The sequence below is a fragment of the Paralichthys olivaceus genome, chromosome 23 (assembly GCF_024713975.1).
Source record: "Paralichthys olivaceus isolate ysfri-2021 chromosome 23, ASM2471397v2, whole genome shotgun sequence".
NCBI classification, from domain to species: domain Eukaryota; kingdom Metazoa; phylum Chordata; class Actinopteri; order Pleuronectiformes; family Paralichthyidae; genus Paralichthys; species Paralichthys olivaceus.
In genome coordinates, this window is record NC_091115.1 from 6,031,442 (window position 1) to 6,046,264 (window position 14,823).

Here is a 14,823-nt window from a genome sequence, read left to right on the forward strand (position 1 = left end):
TTGGCCAGGCATTCTGGGTAAAGGACCGACAAGGCTCGAGAACAAGAGGAGGGGGATGAAAGTAAAGGAGGCAGAAAAAATAATACTTGCCATTTTTCCCTGGAGTGGAAAAAATCCCAGAAGAGAGAAAGGGAGCGAACGAGAGAATCATCCCCCGGGGGAGGTTAAAGACGAGAGGGAAAAGAGAGGGGAGGGGGGAAAAAGAAGGACAGGGTAAAACCACAGGGGTCAAAGGTGACACAATATTTTATTCACAGAGCGACTCCAGAATAGAAATATTGCATTCCAAACAAAAGGTTTTTTTAGACCTTTGGATTGAAATGGAAACAGTGTCGATGGAGAACAGAAAAAGTGGCTCACGATGTGGTCACAAGTGTTTAACGTGATGATGTAGATGTGTTCTTAGCGTTAGTATTAGCATTCCTTTTGTAATTCAGCGATGTATTTGGCATCAGAATGAACTGACGGGGATTAACCGCAGCTCAGAGCCTTGACGTTTCTTTGACATTCTCCAAAGCACATTGTGTCGACAGTTGATTTTACAGTACAGCAGAATTTCTCATGACGACATGGGCTACCCCTTGTCCTCTTCGGTGGCCATGATTGGGAAATAATTGCACCCATGTGGTTTTGCTTTGATATTTGGCCCCCGACTTATTAATCCAACGCGGCATCTCGTAATGATGGATAGCAGGGAGATTTAGGGAGTGACGGCTGCATGCATTTTCTGTGCCTCTTTGCACCGATGATGACAATCCTGCCAGATCTTTTTGGAGTTTTTTTCCTCTGTGAACGACTGAGTCAGGGAAAAATCTAAGACATGCAGCTACGTCCAAAAATCCGTCCAAACTGTGAACGGGTTCCAGCAGGAATCAATCTCACAAATAGAAACATGCAAGACAAGAACCCGGAGTGGCTTAAATGCATGACAAATAAGAAAATGGAGAAGCGGAGCATTGGATGTTTTAAAACTGACATTTATATTCACTCTCTGGAAAAGTAGAAAACAGACACGAGTCATTGCTGCGGTTTCAGACAAACCACAAGAGCTTAACTGTGTTATGTGGAGATTGAGAAGTTGATGCCAGCAAACAAGATGAAGATGATGACAAACACACAGGAGAACAGGCAGAGGAGATGACGGTTAGTGTCTTAAGCTGGACCCTGTCTTTTATTTAACAAGCCTGTAAAACTCAAAGTGAGTCAAAGTAAATAAATAAATGAAAAAATAAAACAAAGAAAAAGTTCGGACTCAGATTCTGGGTGCAGACTCACAGCTTTCTCCTTTATGGCTTCATTTTTAAACAACACAAACATCCTGTCCTCAGTTCTTCCCTCTGCAGCGGGATCAGTGCCAAAACCACATCTGAGGGCCATTTGAACAGGTGGGGGTTAAACACATACGTGCACAAGCAGACATTCACACCCCGTCTGCAACGCGCTGTGTGGGCAGGCATCACATGCGAAGCGCTGCTTCTAAGAGCAGACAGCGGCTCGATTCAGGATAACAGAATTGTCAGTAGAAGCTAATTAATGTGGAAAACAAAGACAAAGATGCTTCTGTGTTTTGCGAGTGTGTAACAGCATGTTTGATGAAGCAGGTCAGACGTGAAGTAACGTCCAACCTAACGTCTGCAGGTGGTTTGAGAGTTAGAGGACGATGACGGGGGGTTAGGAGGTAAAGCACAAGAGGAGGATACTTGCCCAAAAATGCTGCAGGGGGTCCGACACACCAGGGATGGTCAGGAGTTGAGGAGGGAGGAGGAGAGGAAACAGGGAGTTGGGAAAGAAACAGGAGAGATGCAAGATGCACAGGGTGTTTCAGGTCATTTAGGGTGAGATGTGTGGGTGTGTACCTGAGGACGGGACTTAGCTTATCATATTTCGGTTGTGGTTACACACTGTGGGGGTTAAGGTTGTGATGAGAGCAGGTTTCCATGGAGATAATGTAAATCAGTACAAAGTCGTCTTAACCGAGAAAACAACAAAGATTTTGAAACGTCCTCGTGTGTATGTATGAAAGCAGCGATTTGAAACTTCGTCTAAATTTCATCATCGACCCCTGATGTTGGTGTGTTCGAGGATGCTGCGACGTTTTTTAAACGTTACGGTGAAACAATAAGCGCATGAAGCCCCTGCAGGCAGCACCGAGCAACAACAAACAGCGTTTCTTAAACCTGTCCCTGCTCACAACTGCAAATAATGAGACTCCGCCAGGAAAAATAAAGGTGAAGAAATGTTGGCGTTGATGGATTACACCGTCAGAAAAGCTTGAAGTCCCTGCCAACTGATTTTCTACAGTGTTCTGGAATAGCGAGCCGTCGACAGCTGAGTAAAAGGTGGGACGTTAGCCTTTGAAACGTACGATATGGAATGTTAAGTTAATGCAAAACGTGGAAAACTATAAGTAAACTATATAAACCATAAGGAAGACAGACTCTAACCAGGGACGGCTCCATATTAACCACACACACACACGGACACACACAATAAAACTGTCCTTTGAGTAACACTATGACAATGACATCTTTTACTAGTGGGAACAGACAGAGCTCAAAAGAGACATGACAGCGCAACACATCTGGAGCCTCTGATCCAATATGTATTCATTCAATAGAACTGAGCACGAACACACGCAGAAACGTAGACACACACACACACACACACACACAGACACACACTTGGCTCTAAATGAATTGATGAGTCCTCTATGTGTGAAAGGAGACACTGGAGCCATTCGTCCCGCTGTCTGGCGACAAAAACTTTGAACGGCACCACAACTGAGGGTGTGTGTCACCGTGGCGACACAAGGGGCGAGGGCATGTTGTAAGTTGGTGTGTATGTATATGTGTGTGTGTGTGTGTGTGTGTGTGTGTGTGTGTGTGTGTGTGTGAGGGGGGGTTGCTGTGAATGATGGATAGGAACCATAAGCGGAGCATTTCTCAGCCTCACACAGAGAGCGGACACTGGACAACATTAACACTTCACTTTACCGCCAACACTGCAGAATATTATTACTAAAACAATAATACACTGAGTGTCACAAGAGATTTGAACTGATTTAAGGTGGAACTTACATTTAGCCTGTGTGATTGTGTCACCGATTGTGGCCCTGATGTAATGCATACTGTACTCAGGAAGGACCAGGGCCAGGCTGAGAGACACAAGAAAGACACAGAAATCTCATATAGACAAATGTCTTAACAGAATTTACTTAATGCACAGAGCTTTACATGTTTTACATATATATATAATATCACTGTAAACTTCTGTCGAGGCAAGGTTGAGTAATAATCTTTTATTATTTGATTCACATCAAAGAAAACATGACCATTCTTGGTAAGGCCACTGTGACCTTGACCTTTGACCTTTGGATACCAAAATCAAATCCAGTTTCAAGCGAATGTTTGTTCCACATTTAAAAGGATTCCCTTGAGGCATTCCGGAGAAATTACTTTCACAAGGCAAAAAAAATGTTTTTTGTGCGGCCACCGTGACCTTGACCTATGACCTTTGACAACATTAATCTAATCAGCTCATCGCTGAGTCCAAGTAAATGTTTGTATGAAATTTGTAGAAGTACCCTCAAGGCGTTCTTCAGATATTGCGCTCACGAGAATGGGACAGACGTACGTAACGACGGATTCAAAACATTTAATAATAAATATAATAAATATGATGCCTGCGGCCACTGGCACGGGCACATAACCCCCCCCCCCTTGTATCATAGCAACAAGTCATGCTTTCCAAATACAAAAACACCAGTTCTCCAAACATATAAAAAATATGATATTTACCTGTAATCTGTTCCCTTCACTGGTGTGTAGCTGTACATCCTCTGGCCTTGGTCGACGTAGCGCTGTGAGGGAAACACTTCGATCAGTAAACATGTAGATTTTTACACAGATGTACTTATGACCCTTGTAAAATCACCTCGTCTTGGGATTTCACCAGCGTAGCTATCGTGAAATCTCCTCTTTGTCCGTCGATCATTTTTTTCCGCATCTGTTGAACAATTATGACAAATTAAACATTTTATGAAGAGAAACTATAGGGACATTGATTCTAACACAAATAAAAAAAATTGAAATATTTTCCAAACCTCCACTTTGATCTCATTCTCAATCTCTGCATCCAGGAAGTCCAGCGTGACAGGTTCATGAAACTTGGCAGTCTGCATGGAAACAACATGAAGAACAATAATGAGTTAGGAACTATAATGTTTTATATGATGAATCGCAGTTAATGATGTGTTTGAGGTTTTGCAACCTCCGCCAGGGAACAGGATGTGGATCAAAATGTTTCTTCTGACTTTTGCATGTTGTAATCATGTGAAACCAAAGCGTGTGAGGTCAATGGAAAACATATTGCTACATATGATGGAGCTCTTTATAAAAGAGACGAAAACAACCGGCAGCAAAATGTTCACCGAACTCAGTGAATTCACTCAGGCAGACATTAAATCTGTAGCTACGGCAAAGCAACAAGCAACGTAAAGATAAAATGTCCTGCTGCTGATAACAAAGATAGTGAATCTGAGCGGGATGTTAAAACCTCAATTTACTGCAAGAGACATCAGCGTTGCAGGAGACATACGATGCAGAGCTCCTCTCCCCCACAGAAAACAGTGCTCCTGAACGCCTCGTCAGTACTTTTTAAATACCCATATTTCCACCCTAATGTGATGTCACAATGCCCCGCATTTAAATACTGCGTACCTAGCGGCGAGCCTGACGAAGCAGGTTAAAATTTATTTTTATATTTAATTTTGGTTTCCTATTTTTGGATCTTGTTATATTTACACTTGCGCAAATACACCACATCGAATTCCTTGTATAAACCTGCTTGGCAATAAAAACCTGATTCTAAAGCGAGAGCAGAGGGCGACACTTCCTACATGTGTAGGAAGCAGGCTGACCAATCACAACAGAGTGGGTCAGCTGGCCAATCAGAGCAGAAACCCAGTGTTTCAGGCAGAGGCTGAAAAGAGGAGCTGCAGCAATCGACAGTCTGAGCAGCGTGATGTGTTTTCTGAACATTAGAGCGTGTAAACCTTTTCAAGTAACAACAAATGAAAGATATGAACCTGAATATGAGCAGAATATGTCTCCTTTAATCTGCACCAAACGGCTTTCACTAAATTAATGATCTTGTTCTAATATTCAGAGCATCCAATAACCGTAAAGTTAAAAACGCAACGTCTGATTGTCGTTATGCTTGAGGGATGTGTCCTACCGGCGGCTGGAGATTAGGGTGGAGCAGCACGTATCCGTTGGGGTCGATGGCAAAGTAGTAACCATTCGGTCCAAACTACAGGAAAAGGGAAATGGAGAGAAAGAACGATAGTGGTGAAAGGACGGAAGAAGCCATGTGAGCTCTGAACAGGCAGGTTCCTGCAGTGTCTGCTCTTACCGTGAACCGAGGCGTGAGTCTCTTGATGTCTTCCAGCGAGACATCGATAGCCATAACCCCCAGGATGAGCTGGTTCTGTGGGGCCTTCTGAGAAGACACCATGCGATAGAGAGAGAAAGAAAGTCATTGTCAAACCCACGCATGAGTCCTGTTGTTCTTTCTGTATGAATCAAGTCCCTCGGTGCATTCTGAACAATTTCAAGGAAATGGGAGTGCAATAGAAATCTGGTCAGTCTCATTGCCAAAAGCCTTAGGAGCCGCCGTGACTCACTGACGAGGCATTTCCAGCCTTGTTTTCAACCGTAGTGGAGGTAAAGAAAAAAAAACCCTGCGCTCTTCAGAGGTAGTAGACTAGTAGTATCTGAACTCATCTTGAAGCACTTAGCTACCGGATCATTCGCGTCTCTGATCTGAAGGTTTGATCTCATTTTTATTTCTGCTTTATGACACCCTAGATTCTCTTCCTGCGGAGGCATGTGGGAGACCGACAGAGGATAGAAAGGACGAGCCACAAGAAAGCAGCGGATGAAAGCGGAGGATGAGACGATAATTGAGAACAATATTGCGTGTCAGGCAGACTTCACGTGCCCCATGGGGTCAAAGTGTAAGGCAGGACATGTAGTCAGTAAATCTACAGTAACAGTAGAGCTCATACCTCCACCAACAGTTCCCTTAAATTCAATCAAACCACACCCGTAGATATCAGTCATCCATGAATTATCTCCTGAAAAATTGGTGAAAATGTGAAAAAAGAATTCCTGGATCCATCCCCCTGCTATGGTTCTTCCCTGACCCATGTTGTATCCTTCCACCAGGTTTTACGTAATCTTGCTTATACACGGTAAAAATAGAAAAAAACTTCAAACCAACCAACTAAACAGGGATGAAGACATTACCTTTCCTCAGTAAAGGTTAAAATACATAAAAGAAAAGAAGAAACATTATTAAAACAAAGAATAAAATAAAAACAATATCATTAAGGTGGTTGTTAAATACCTTAGAGCCTGTGTCGGTCTTGTTGAAGACAGGCAGAGTTCCAGTGATCACCAGGCCAAGCTCCTGCAGGATCGAACATACAACATAATATAAATACAGATGAATTTCTCATGGCATGAATCCACAGAATACTCCATGATAAAAATAAAACTGTGTGAACCACAGATCCTTCAAGTGTCACTGGTTCATTGGAAAACCAAACCAGCTCCAACTTGGAAATAAGATATTTTCTTTAACAGAAGGCAGAGATGTTTCTGGTGCTGACGAGGTGGACACGGTCCCAAAAGTTGACAGCGTCTTATCAGTAAACTGATGACAACAACTGCTTGGCTCCGTTCGCCCAAATGCTTCCTTATCTATGCAGTCCTCTTAAAAAAGGAAATCTTGACAGAAGCTTTTCGGGGAAAGTTAATCAGTGCTTTCGCAAAACACAACGGGTTCAGAGTTGAAGTCGAGTTTACCAGGATGGCAAATGGCAAATAACAGAACGAGACTTATCTGAAGTCCTTCATCTGACAGAGAACAGATCCAGGAAACAGATTCTTAAATTTCTTTTGCAAACTCTCTGTGTATCTGTTGTAACACATGTGACGTACCAGCGCGTCCAGGTACACATTGGTCCACTGAACCTGCCTGGCCTTCCTGTAAGCCTTCACCATGGGTCTGCCCAACACATCCAGGTACTCCTGCACAATACAAGACCCAGGAGTTTTAGTTCCCTGCACAGCGGCCACTCAACCACAAGAGGGCATCACACACACGTGCACATGGTTCATTTAAGCAGAGAGTGTATTTGTTTTACCTGTGTGTTAATCCTGATGGCTCCTATAGAGGGAATCTCATAGTAATAACCTGAGCAGAGAAAAAACTGTTTGTTTTAACATCCAGCATGAAAATACAGCACGAGGTTCATTTAAGTCAGATCGTGTTTATCAAGAGGCCATTTATGCAGTTTGTTAATGTAGCATTATCTTACTGTGAAAACACTGGGTCATTTTGTGAAGAATAACCTGTCGATACAGGCGGACTAAAACAAACTCAGGGGATTTAAAGGGATATTCTATAGAGATAGAGAGTTAAAAAAAACACAAAAAAAAAACATTTGTAGGCCCACTGAGCAGCACCTGCTTTGATATTTACTTTAAAATCATGTTATATTCTTCTATTTGCTGCGTTTTATTTTTAATGTTAATGTATTATTTTTGCTTGTCATAAAAAAAGCAATTTTAGTGATTTATTTGATTTATAAAATTGTTGTTTGTTGTTGTCATGTGCTCAGAATAATGGAGATTCTGAAGAACTGGGAAATGATAAATCGAGTAAATTATAGTAATAATAAACATTTTTATGACAGTACCAAAATAAACTTAAAAAATAAATACACATTGGATTTGTGAATGAAGTGAATGTGTTTTACTGTAGCTCTAACGCCACCTCATACCTTTATTAGCACAGGCCATCCACTGTATTGGTCCTTTGTCATAGTTGTGTTGACCGACTGAAAACGTGAAGATTCGAACCTGTGAGGTGTAAAAACACACTGATGACAATGAAAAGAAAATCTCCTTCTCTTCCTCTCTGTGGACAACGTGTGTTTAAAGTCCTACCGCTTGCTTTGGATTGTATTTCTGAAATATTTCCTCCGCCCGTTCCTCTCCTCCGTCAGTGAAGAGCATGATGATCTTGTTGCAGTTCGCCCTTGACACGTTCATCTAAGGAAAATGAATGAATATGTTTTACTTAACGTGAAAAACAAAACAATCTTTCACTACAGGAAGAGGCTGAAGGAGCGGCTGCAAAAAAAAGAATCCAGGTCCAACTGCCACTGAGGCAAGAAACTGCAATGTCCAAAACAACCAGAAGAGGTCAACATACACTCACTCTTCATTACAGTTGTCAGTGTGTGTGTGTGTGTCAGAATTGAATTAAAACTATAAATTACATGAACATCAGACTGTTAAGTAGATTTCAGAGAAAGTATTTATGTTGTTTCTGCACATTTCAAGGACGTCAATCCAACAGATTGACGTCCTCTATGTCCCCATCACTACCCCCCCCCCATATGTAGACCACACACACTCCCACGCCCTTATGTCACACACAGACGCTGCAGAAGTATCCCCCCCGGCACGCCGACGCCTTACCTGCGCCAGCTGCTCGAAGGCTAGCTCGAAGCCGCCTTTGTAGTTGGTGATACCCTTTGCGGTGATGTTCTGCACGGCGTCTTTCAGGATCATCTTGTTGCGGACGTTGGCCTGCACCAGGTTCTGGAAGCACGCCGCATGCGAGGCCTTTTCATTGAACTGGAGGGAAGAGGGAAGGAGGGATGATGGGAAGTGGTGGGAAGGCAACCTGCACATATTTTCCTCTTAAATATGTGGCCTGGGTTTCCCTTCGCTGCAGAATCATGCAGTGTCCCTTAAACATGCAAAAAGTACTTTGAATAAGATATTTACAGAGAGTTTGTAGGATTCCTTTAAAAGATCATTTTAAAGTAAACAGACTGATTTAATAAGGCTTTATCTTGTTGACCTTGCTGTCGTAACAATTTGTTAACGTGTTAATGGAATCAGTGTTAATCAAATCTGCACAGACCGAAGGGATCTAGAGGAGCAGAAGGAAGGATTGACAGGAGAGAAGGTAGGGACGTGAAAACAGTGGCATAAGGAGGTGAAGAAGAAACACAAAAAGATCTGTTATGGTGGGATTCAAATATTACTGCACCAAGTGTCTTTATATGAGTATTGTTCATGTGGAGGGACAGATGGACACTCGCACACGTTTATTGGTGCATCAGTCACCTAATAACAAATAAATATTTTACTGGAGCGAGAAGAAACTTTCCAAAGATCAGAGCCCGACCGATAAGGATTTTATTTTAAGCAGATGTCACATTTAAAAAAATATAAATACAGATCAGAAGTTTTCATATTTTGTCTATAAAGGCAAACATGAGCACTAATACTGAGAAGTATATGTTGTGAGATTCACACAAAAATCCAGGATCACCAATCAAAAAACTAAATTCCAACATAACCTGTTCCGAGCAAATGAAGCTGCAGCTCACAATGTCTGTTTCCAACTATTCAACATGTTGGCAGAAGTTTCAGGGCAAATAACTGCCAAGACGTTCAGCATGCCACACACACACACACACACACACACACACACACACACACACACACACACACACACACACACACACACACACACACACACACACACACTGAATTAAAACCTCAATACAACAGCATACTGTATGTGGGCATGCATATATATATCTATATATATAAAAATATGTATACAACAGCGACAAATATAAACAACAGTGAGATCCAGTTTCATCTAAATTAGATAATTAACAACAGAATATTGTATGTTGGCATGTATATAAAAAAATACACACATACTGTATGTACATATACACACACATCATACACAAACACTCACTCATACTTAAATATACACATATACATATATATACGTGTTGATGAAGGAAGCATCTTTAACATCTGAAGTATATTATATAGATGAACAGACTGAAACAAATGCCTAGTTGAAACTTTATAAAGTGTTAAACTACATTAATCTATTAATCTATTCTCTTTCAAAACACAAGAAACTGTATTTCGTTTTTATGGGAGAGTGAATAAGTCAGAAATACATCTACACGCACACAGTCGTCACAGCTGTGAGCAGACTTTCATTAAACGGTTTTATTATGAAAGAATAAAGCTTCAGAAAGCTTTAAAATGCTCCTGGATACAAAACTGAACTGGATTCCATCAATATCCTCATTACGCTGCTGCCTGATTTCATTTACTTCAAAAGCCCTTTCACTTAGCTGATTTGAAAGCTCCAAACAAAAACATAAACCACTGCTTTATTAAGGGAAGTGAAAGGAAATGAAATTAATGGTTAGTTTGGAAAGCAGAGTGAAAACCTAATTTATGATCCCTGCCTTCGACGGGAAGCGGAAGAAGGACAAAGAACGAGGATCAAGGAGATTTGAGACGGAGCGGAGTCACGTCCAAGTAACACGATGCATCCTGAGCCCAAAATATTAAATATAAGTTTGTGATGTCGCGTAAGTGGGACTTTTACATGTGGTCTCCATTATGAGATGAAATAAACAGAAAGCACGACAATGAAAAAGAAATGGAAAACTAAAAAGATATAAAATAATCAAACAGCAGAATAAAGTCATAATTTTGGGAAGCATCTGTTTTCTTGCAGAGTGAGATAAGAAGATTGACACCACACTCATATGTTTTCATTAAAAATTCATATGCAGCTGCAGCCAGGAGACATTCAGCTGGGTGGAAACAGACATGAACAGTTTACTTGTTAAAGCTCATTAAAAATACTGAACTATTTACTTCAAGTACTTTCAGACATGTGGGCGTCAGTGTTGAGGTTGAGACGTAAACATTCAAAAATTAAATTTAATATCATTAAATAACCAAAAACCAAATTCTTCAGTTTAAATTTGACATGTCCCGCACAGCGGTCGTCCTCGTGACGTCACGATATTGTTTTCAATGTTGTTTTTTTCGGCGCTCCGAAAAACATCCAGCGTGATTCCTTCAACACGTCTTTTGCAACTACTAAAGTAACCACTGTGACCCCTTGAAACTGGGTTATATTTTCTTCCCAGCATTAATATCACTGGGAAGCCGGAATCACGGCTCATCTGACCGAGCTGCAGGACTTTAGATGAAGATGGATGAATATTTCCTCAATCCCCATGTCAGGAAATCCTTTGATGCCTGAGAGTCCCACTGAATATCAGTTGGGCTAACAGGGGATTTGCCATTACATGCAACTGATTCAACGTGTGGGTCATGAAGCAGCACACATTCATTTGTCAAACTTATCTCGTGGCGTTCCAGGGTTCACTCGAGCCTCGTCACGTGCTCGCTCTATTACCCGCACATACCGGAATTCAGCTCAGACGCTCTTGAGATATTTCCCTCGTACATAAACACACATACTGTACACATATAGCCACAGAGACACTCTGAGTCAGACAGAGGAGTATGCACCCATGCACACATTCATCCACAATATAGATCCATCCATGTGTTAAGTAACTCAAAAGGTCATTTCCACGTTTAAACCAATGACTCAAACGTCAGGAGCTAACGCTACTCAAACATCCACGCCACAAATAATCCCCACGTCAACATCCAGCAACGCACCTGGATATTAAAAAAAAAAAGAAATAAAGGAATCTTCTGAGAGTGACAGAAGGTCGCACATTTCTAAATGATATATCGTTACAGGCCACGTTTATTTCTGTGTGAAAACTCACAGAGACCACGTTCACGTAGTCGTCGTCAGAGAGGGTCTCCAGCATCTTGTTCACGGACGTTCGAATGAGTCTGAGGGTGAGACCTGAGATGCTGCCGCTCCTGCATTCGAGGAAAAATAGAGATGATATAAGTTTAACATCATTTAACAACTATTATTATTATTAATCTTCAATAATGACATGAGTTGAGTGTTGCACATCATTAGAACAATACTCATTGATATAATAATCATCTATGTTGCTATGACGATAAAAAGAACCCGTCCTCATGGGTCTAAAAATATTCTGTGCCACTTAATTGGTTCCTCAGTTTGAAGAAGAAAGAAAAGGAACAGCCGACGTTACAGTGGCAGATCTCAACGTCTGCAAAAGCCTCATCAATCCTCCGAGTGCCGATCACCAGCTCGGTCTTAAGAGCTGCAAGTGGACAAACTCAATTTCTCATTCATCATCGCGTTTTGTCATTTAGCTCTGGTGCTGCGCCATTAGTGTCTTTTATAATGAAACTGTAACCGAGGAGAACGAGTCGGACAAACCACACAACAACAGCAGAACATGTTTTTAACAGCAGAAGGCATTTCTTTCACTGTTCTGCCTCTGACGTACAACAAACACAAAAATGGGGAATAATCACCAATCAATAGAAAAGAAAATACACCAATATAAAATACAGGTTGGTTCTATTCTGTTTTTCTTTATCCCCTTGTGGTTAATTCTATTTTTTAATTGTTTTCAATACAGTTCCTCTCTTTAAAGGAGGGATAATAAGACACAAACTCTGAATATGTGAATTAGAAATGTGACATTTAAAATCCCAAGGAGACTAAAACCAACATTGCTGTTACTCTTTCTTATATCATAGCTTCTGCAGTCAACTGACAAGTTAATAGATATAAATAATGTAAATGTGACACTAATTAACATTTTGAAAAAGGCTCAGTAATTTACTTAATTAGCTGGACTGTAGTTTCCTGCAAACATTACTTCCACAGATAGTATTTCCTGGGGACTATTTTCAGCTGGGGACTAATCCACACTCTGTGGCGTTTGAACAGTTCTGGGATAAACACTGAACTCTATGGCACAGAGGAAATGAAGGACACAAGAGATACTTACAAGTAGAATTCATTCAAAGCTGGTTTTACGCTTTTTCGTAGGACTGTATTGACAATTATAATTATATAAATCTCTATGAAAATTGTGCATGAAGTTGCCCGATACGCGATGTGAGTGTCACCCAGCGGCGTGAGGCTAGTCAGAGAGTTAGCATCAGGGCCAAAAGAAAATAAGATCTGACTGTAATCGATGAATCATGAGGTCGTCACTCACGCATCCACCAAGATCAGCATGTCCTTGGGTGACGCCGCCCCCTGAATGTACCTGTGAGTAACAACAGACACGTACACAGGTCGAGGATATTGAGGATAAAGAAATGCACAAGTGGCAAACATAGATAACATAGACACACAGACTCTTATTAAATATTAAAATAAGAAAATTTCACAAAGCACATTAAATGTGTTCTTTAATAAACACGTGTCAGAGATCAAGAGGCTCTGGAAAGGAAATTCAATAACTTGGTTTGTGGCTTCCAGCTTTAATCAGTTTTGGGAGATTAATGAATCTCTTGTCAAAGACCTGGAGTTGAGCGTTTCAGTGTGTGTGTGTGTGTGTGTGTGTGTGTGTGTGTGTGTATGTTTGTGTGTGTGTGTGTGTGTGTGTACAGATGGTCTGACGTGTTTGTGCAACATGCAAATATATTTTTCGCCAATGCACGTTTAATATGGAACTCACACAGGTAGACTCAATGAGCCACGTGTGTGTCCTCCACAAACACCAGAATAATGACTGACAATCAAACGGACAAGAGACAACGAACTATGAACCAGCGTCTGCACTCACCACGGTCGCATGCGCACATCGTAGAGGTCGATCTTACTGGCTGAGTTGCTCAGGTCCATCCAAGGGGATGCTGGGATTTGGCAGAAGGACGAAAGAGGAAATTATGTTTATTTCTCATTAAGGTTTCGTTTGAGACACTTTAATTTGTGTGCTAGTGGCCAAGTCTTATTAGGTCTCATCATTTTTCTTATGTCCTAATACAGTGATCCTCATCCTGGGGTCCAGGGGATGACTCCTGTGTCAGAGGCCTGTCCATACCTGGCTCTAGGCTTCATTATTTTTTTAATTGCCAATTTTTTTTTTTTTGATCCCTCGCCTACAGTTTCTGCAGATTCACATTCAGAATCTGTTTTTATCTCTATATGCTTACCAACATGACTGAAGCTAAATAATTAGCAGACATCTTGTGTGTTTAATCTGTACAAAAAACACAAAATGTGCTTTTATGAAGTGTTTTTAGTAAATTAAACTGTTCACAGGGTTAGGGTTAGGGGGTTTCACATGTTCTGCATGTTTTTCGTGAAGTGATTCGTGACTGACTGTCGTCTTTCTCAGGCTAAAGTCACAGGAAAGACAAAGTCAGCCAACAGCAACACAGTGTTTGAGCACAAGTCTGCCTGATTTTGGATGCATCTGTCAGCGGCATGATGAAATGGCCCCTTGGTGTCCCAATCACCGACCACATAAAAAAGGGTCAAGCAGGCCGACGGAGAAAGCCCATTGGCTGCTGGGCTGCTCACCTGGGTAGTAGCGGGCCAATCCGGTGGCAGAACCAAACACCTGCCAGAGGAGCGAGGGATCCTCCTCTTTGTTTTTCCGGAAAACATCCTCCAAAGCTTCTGTCCAATTCAGCTCGTTCAATATGATGGTGGCTGGAACGCACACGCACGCACACACACACACACACACACACACACACACACACACACAGAAAGAGTAAATGAGTCATATTCACAAATACAAAATAAACATAAAAAATAATAAATAATAAAAATCTGACAAACACAAAATGTCAAGGCTCAAAAACCATTTCCTCTGAAAAAGCAATTCAGAGGGAGGAGAAAACACACACACACAGTATTAGGCTGCTGACACTGACAGCTGAGAGGAAGCCTCCTCACAAACATCAATCTACTGTGATCAGATATTTCCATTTCTTTTAGTGTTTTCACTCTCAAGCCGCGAGCACAGACATCTGC

At 41.3% G+C, this 14,823-nt stretch overlaps 1 protein-coding gene across 3 annotated transcripts in view; it reads right to left on the reverse strand.

Moving 5' to 3' along the window:
• The window catches only part of cacna2d1a (calcium channel, voltage-dependent, alpha 2/delta subunit 1a), an 82,722-nt gene that overhangs the window by 21,330 nt on the left and 46,569 nt on the right, over positions 1–14,823 (reverse strand). For 2 of the 3 annotated variants that reach the window (XM_069520373.1, XM_069520372.1), the window contains exons 7-22: positions 14,365–14,496; positions 13,625–13,694; positions 13,052–13,102; positions 11,723–11,822; positions 8,553–8,711; positions 8,016–8,120; positions 7,850–7,928; positions 7,211–7,260; positions 7,005–7,094; positions 6,409–6,471; positions 5,413–5,499; positions 5,236–5,310; positions 4,103–4,174; positions 3,934–4,005; positions 3,798–3,859; positions 3,078–3,154 (exon numbers count right to left, since the gene is read on the reverse strand). In XM_069520373.1, the coding sequence (XP_069376474.1) occupies positions 3,078–3,154; positions 3,798–3,859; positions 3,934–4,005; positions 4,103–4,174; positions 5,236–5,310; positions 5,413–5,499; positions 6,409–6,471; positions 7,005–7,094; positions 7,211–7,260; positions 7,850–7,928; positions 8,016–8,120; positions 8,553–8,711; positions 11,723–11,822; positions 13,052–13,102; positions 13,625–13,694; positions 14,365–14,496 (1,344 nt within the window). Of the gene's footprint in view, positions 1–163; positions 1,714–3,077; positions 3,155–3,797; positions 3,860–3,933; positions 4,006–4,102; positions 4,175–5,235; positions 5,311–5,412; positions 5,500–6,408; positions 6,472–7,004; positions 7,095–7,210; positions 7,261–7,849; positions 7,929–8,015; positions 8,121–8,552; positions 8,712–11,722; positions 11,823–13,051; positions 13,103–13,624; positions 13,695–14,364; positions 14,497–14,823 lie in introns of those variants that run through there. The other variant, XM_020092120.2, reaches the window with a different exon arrangement.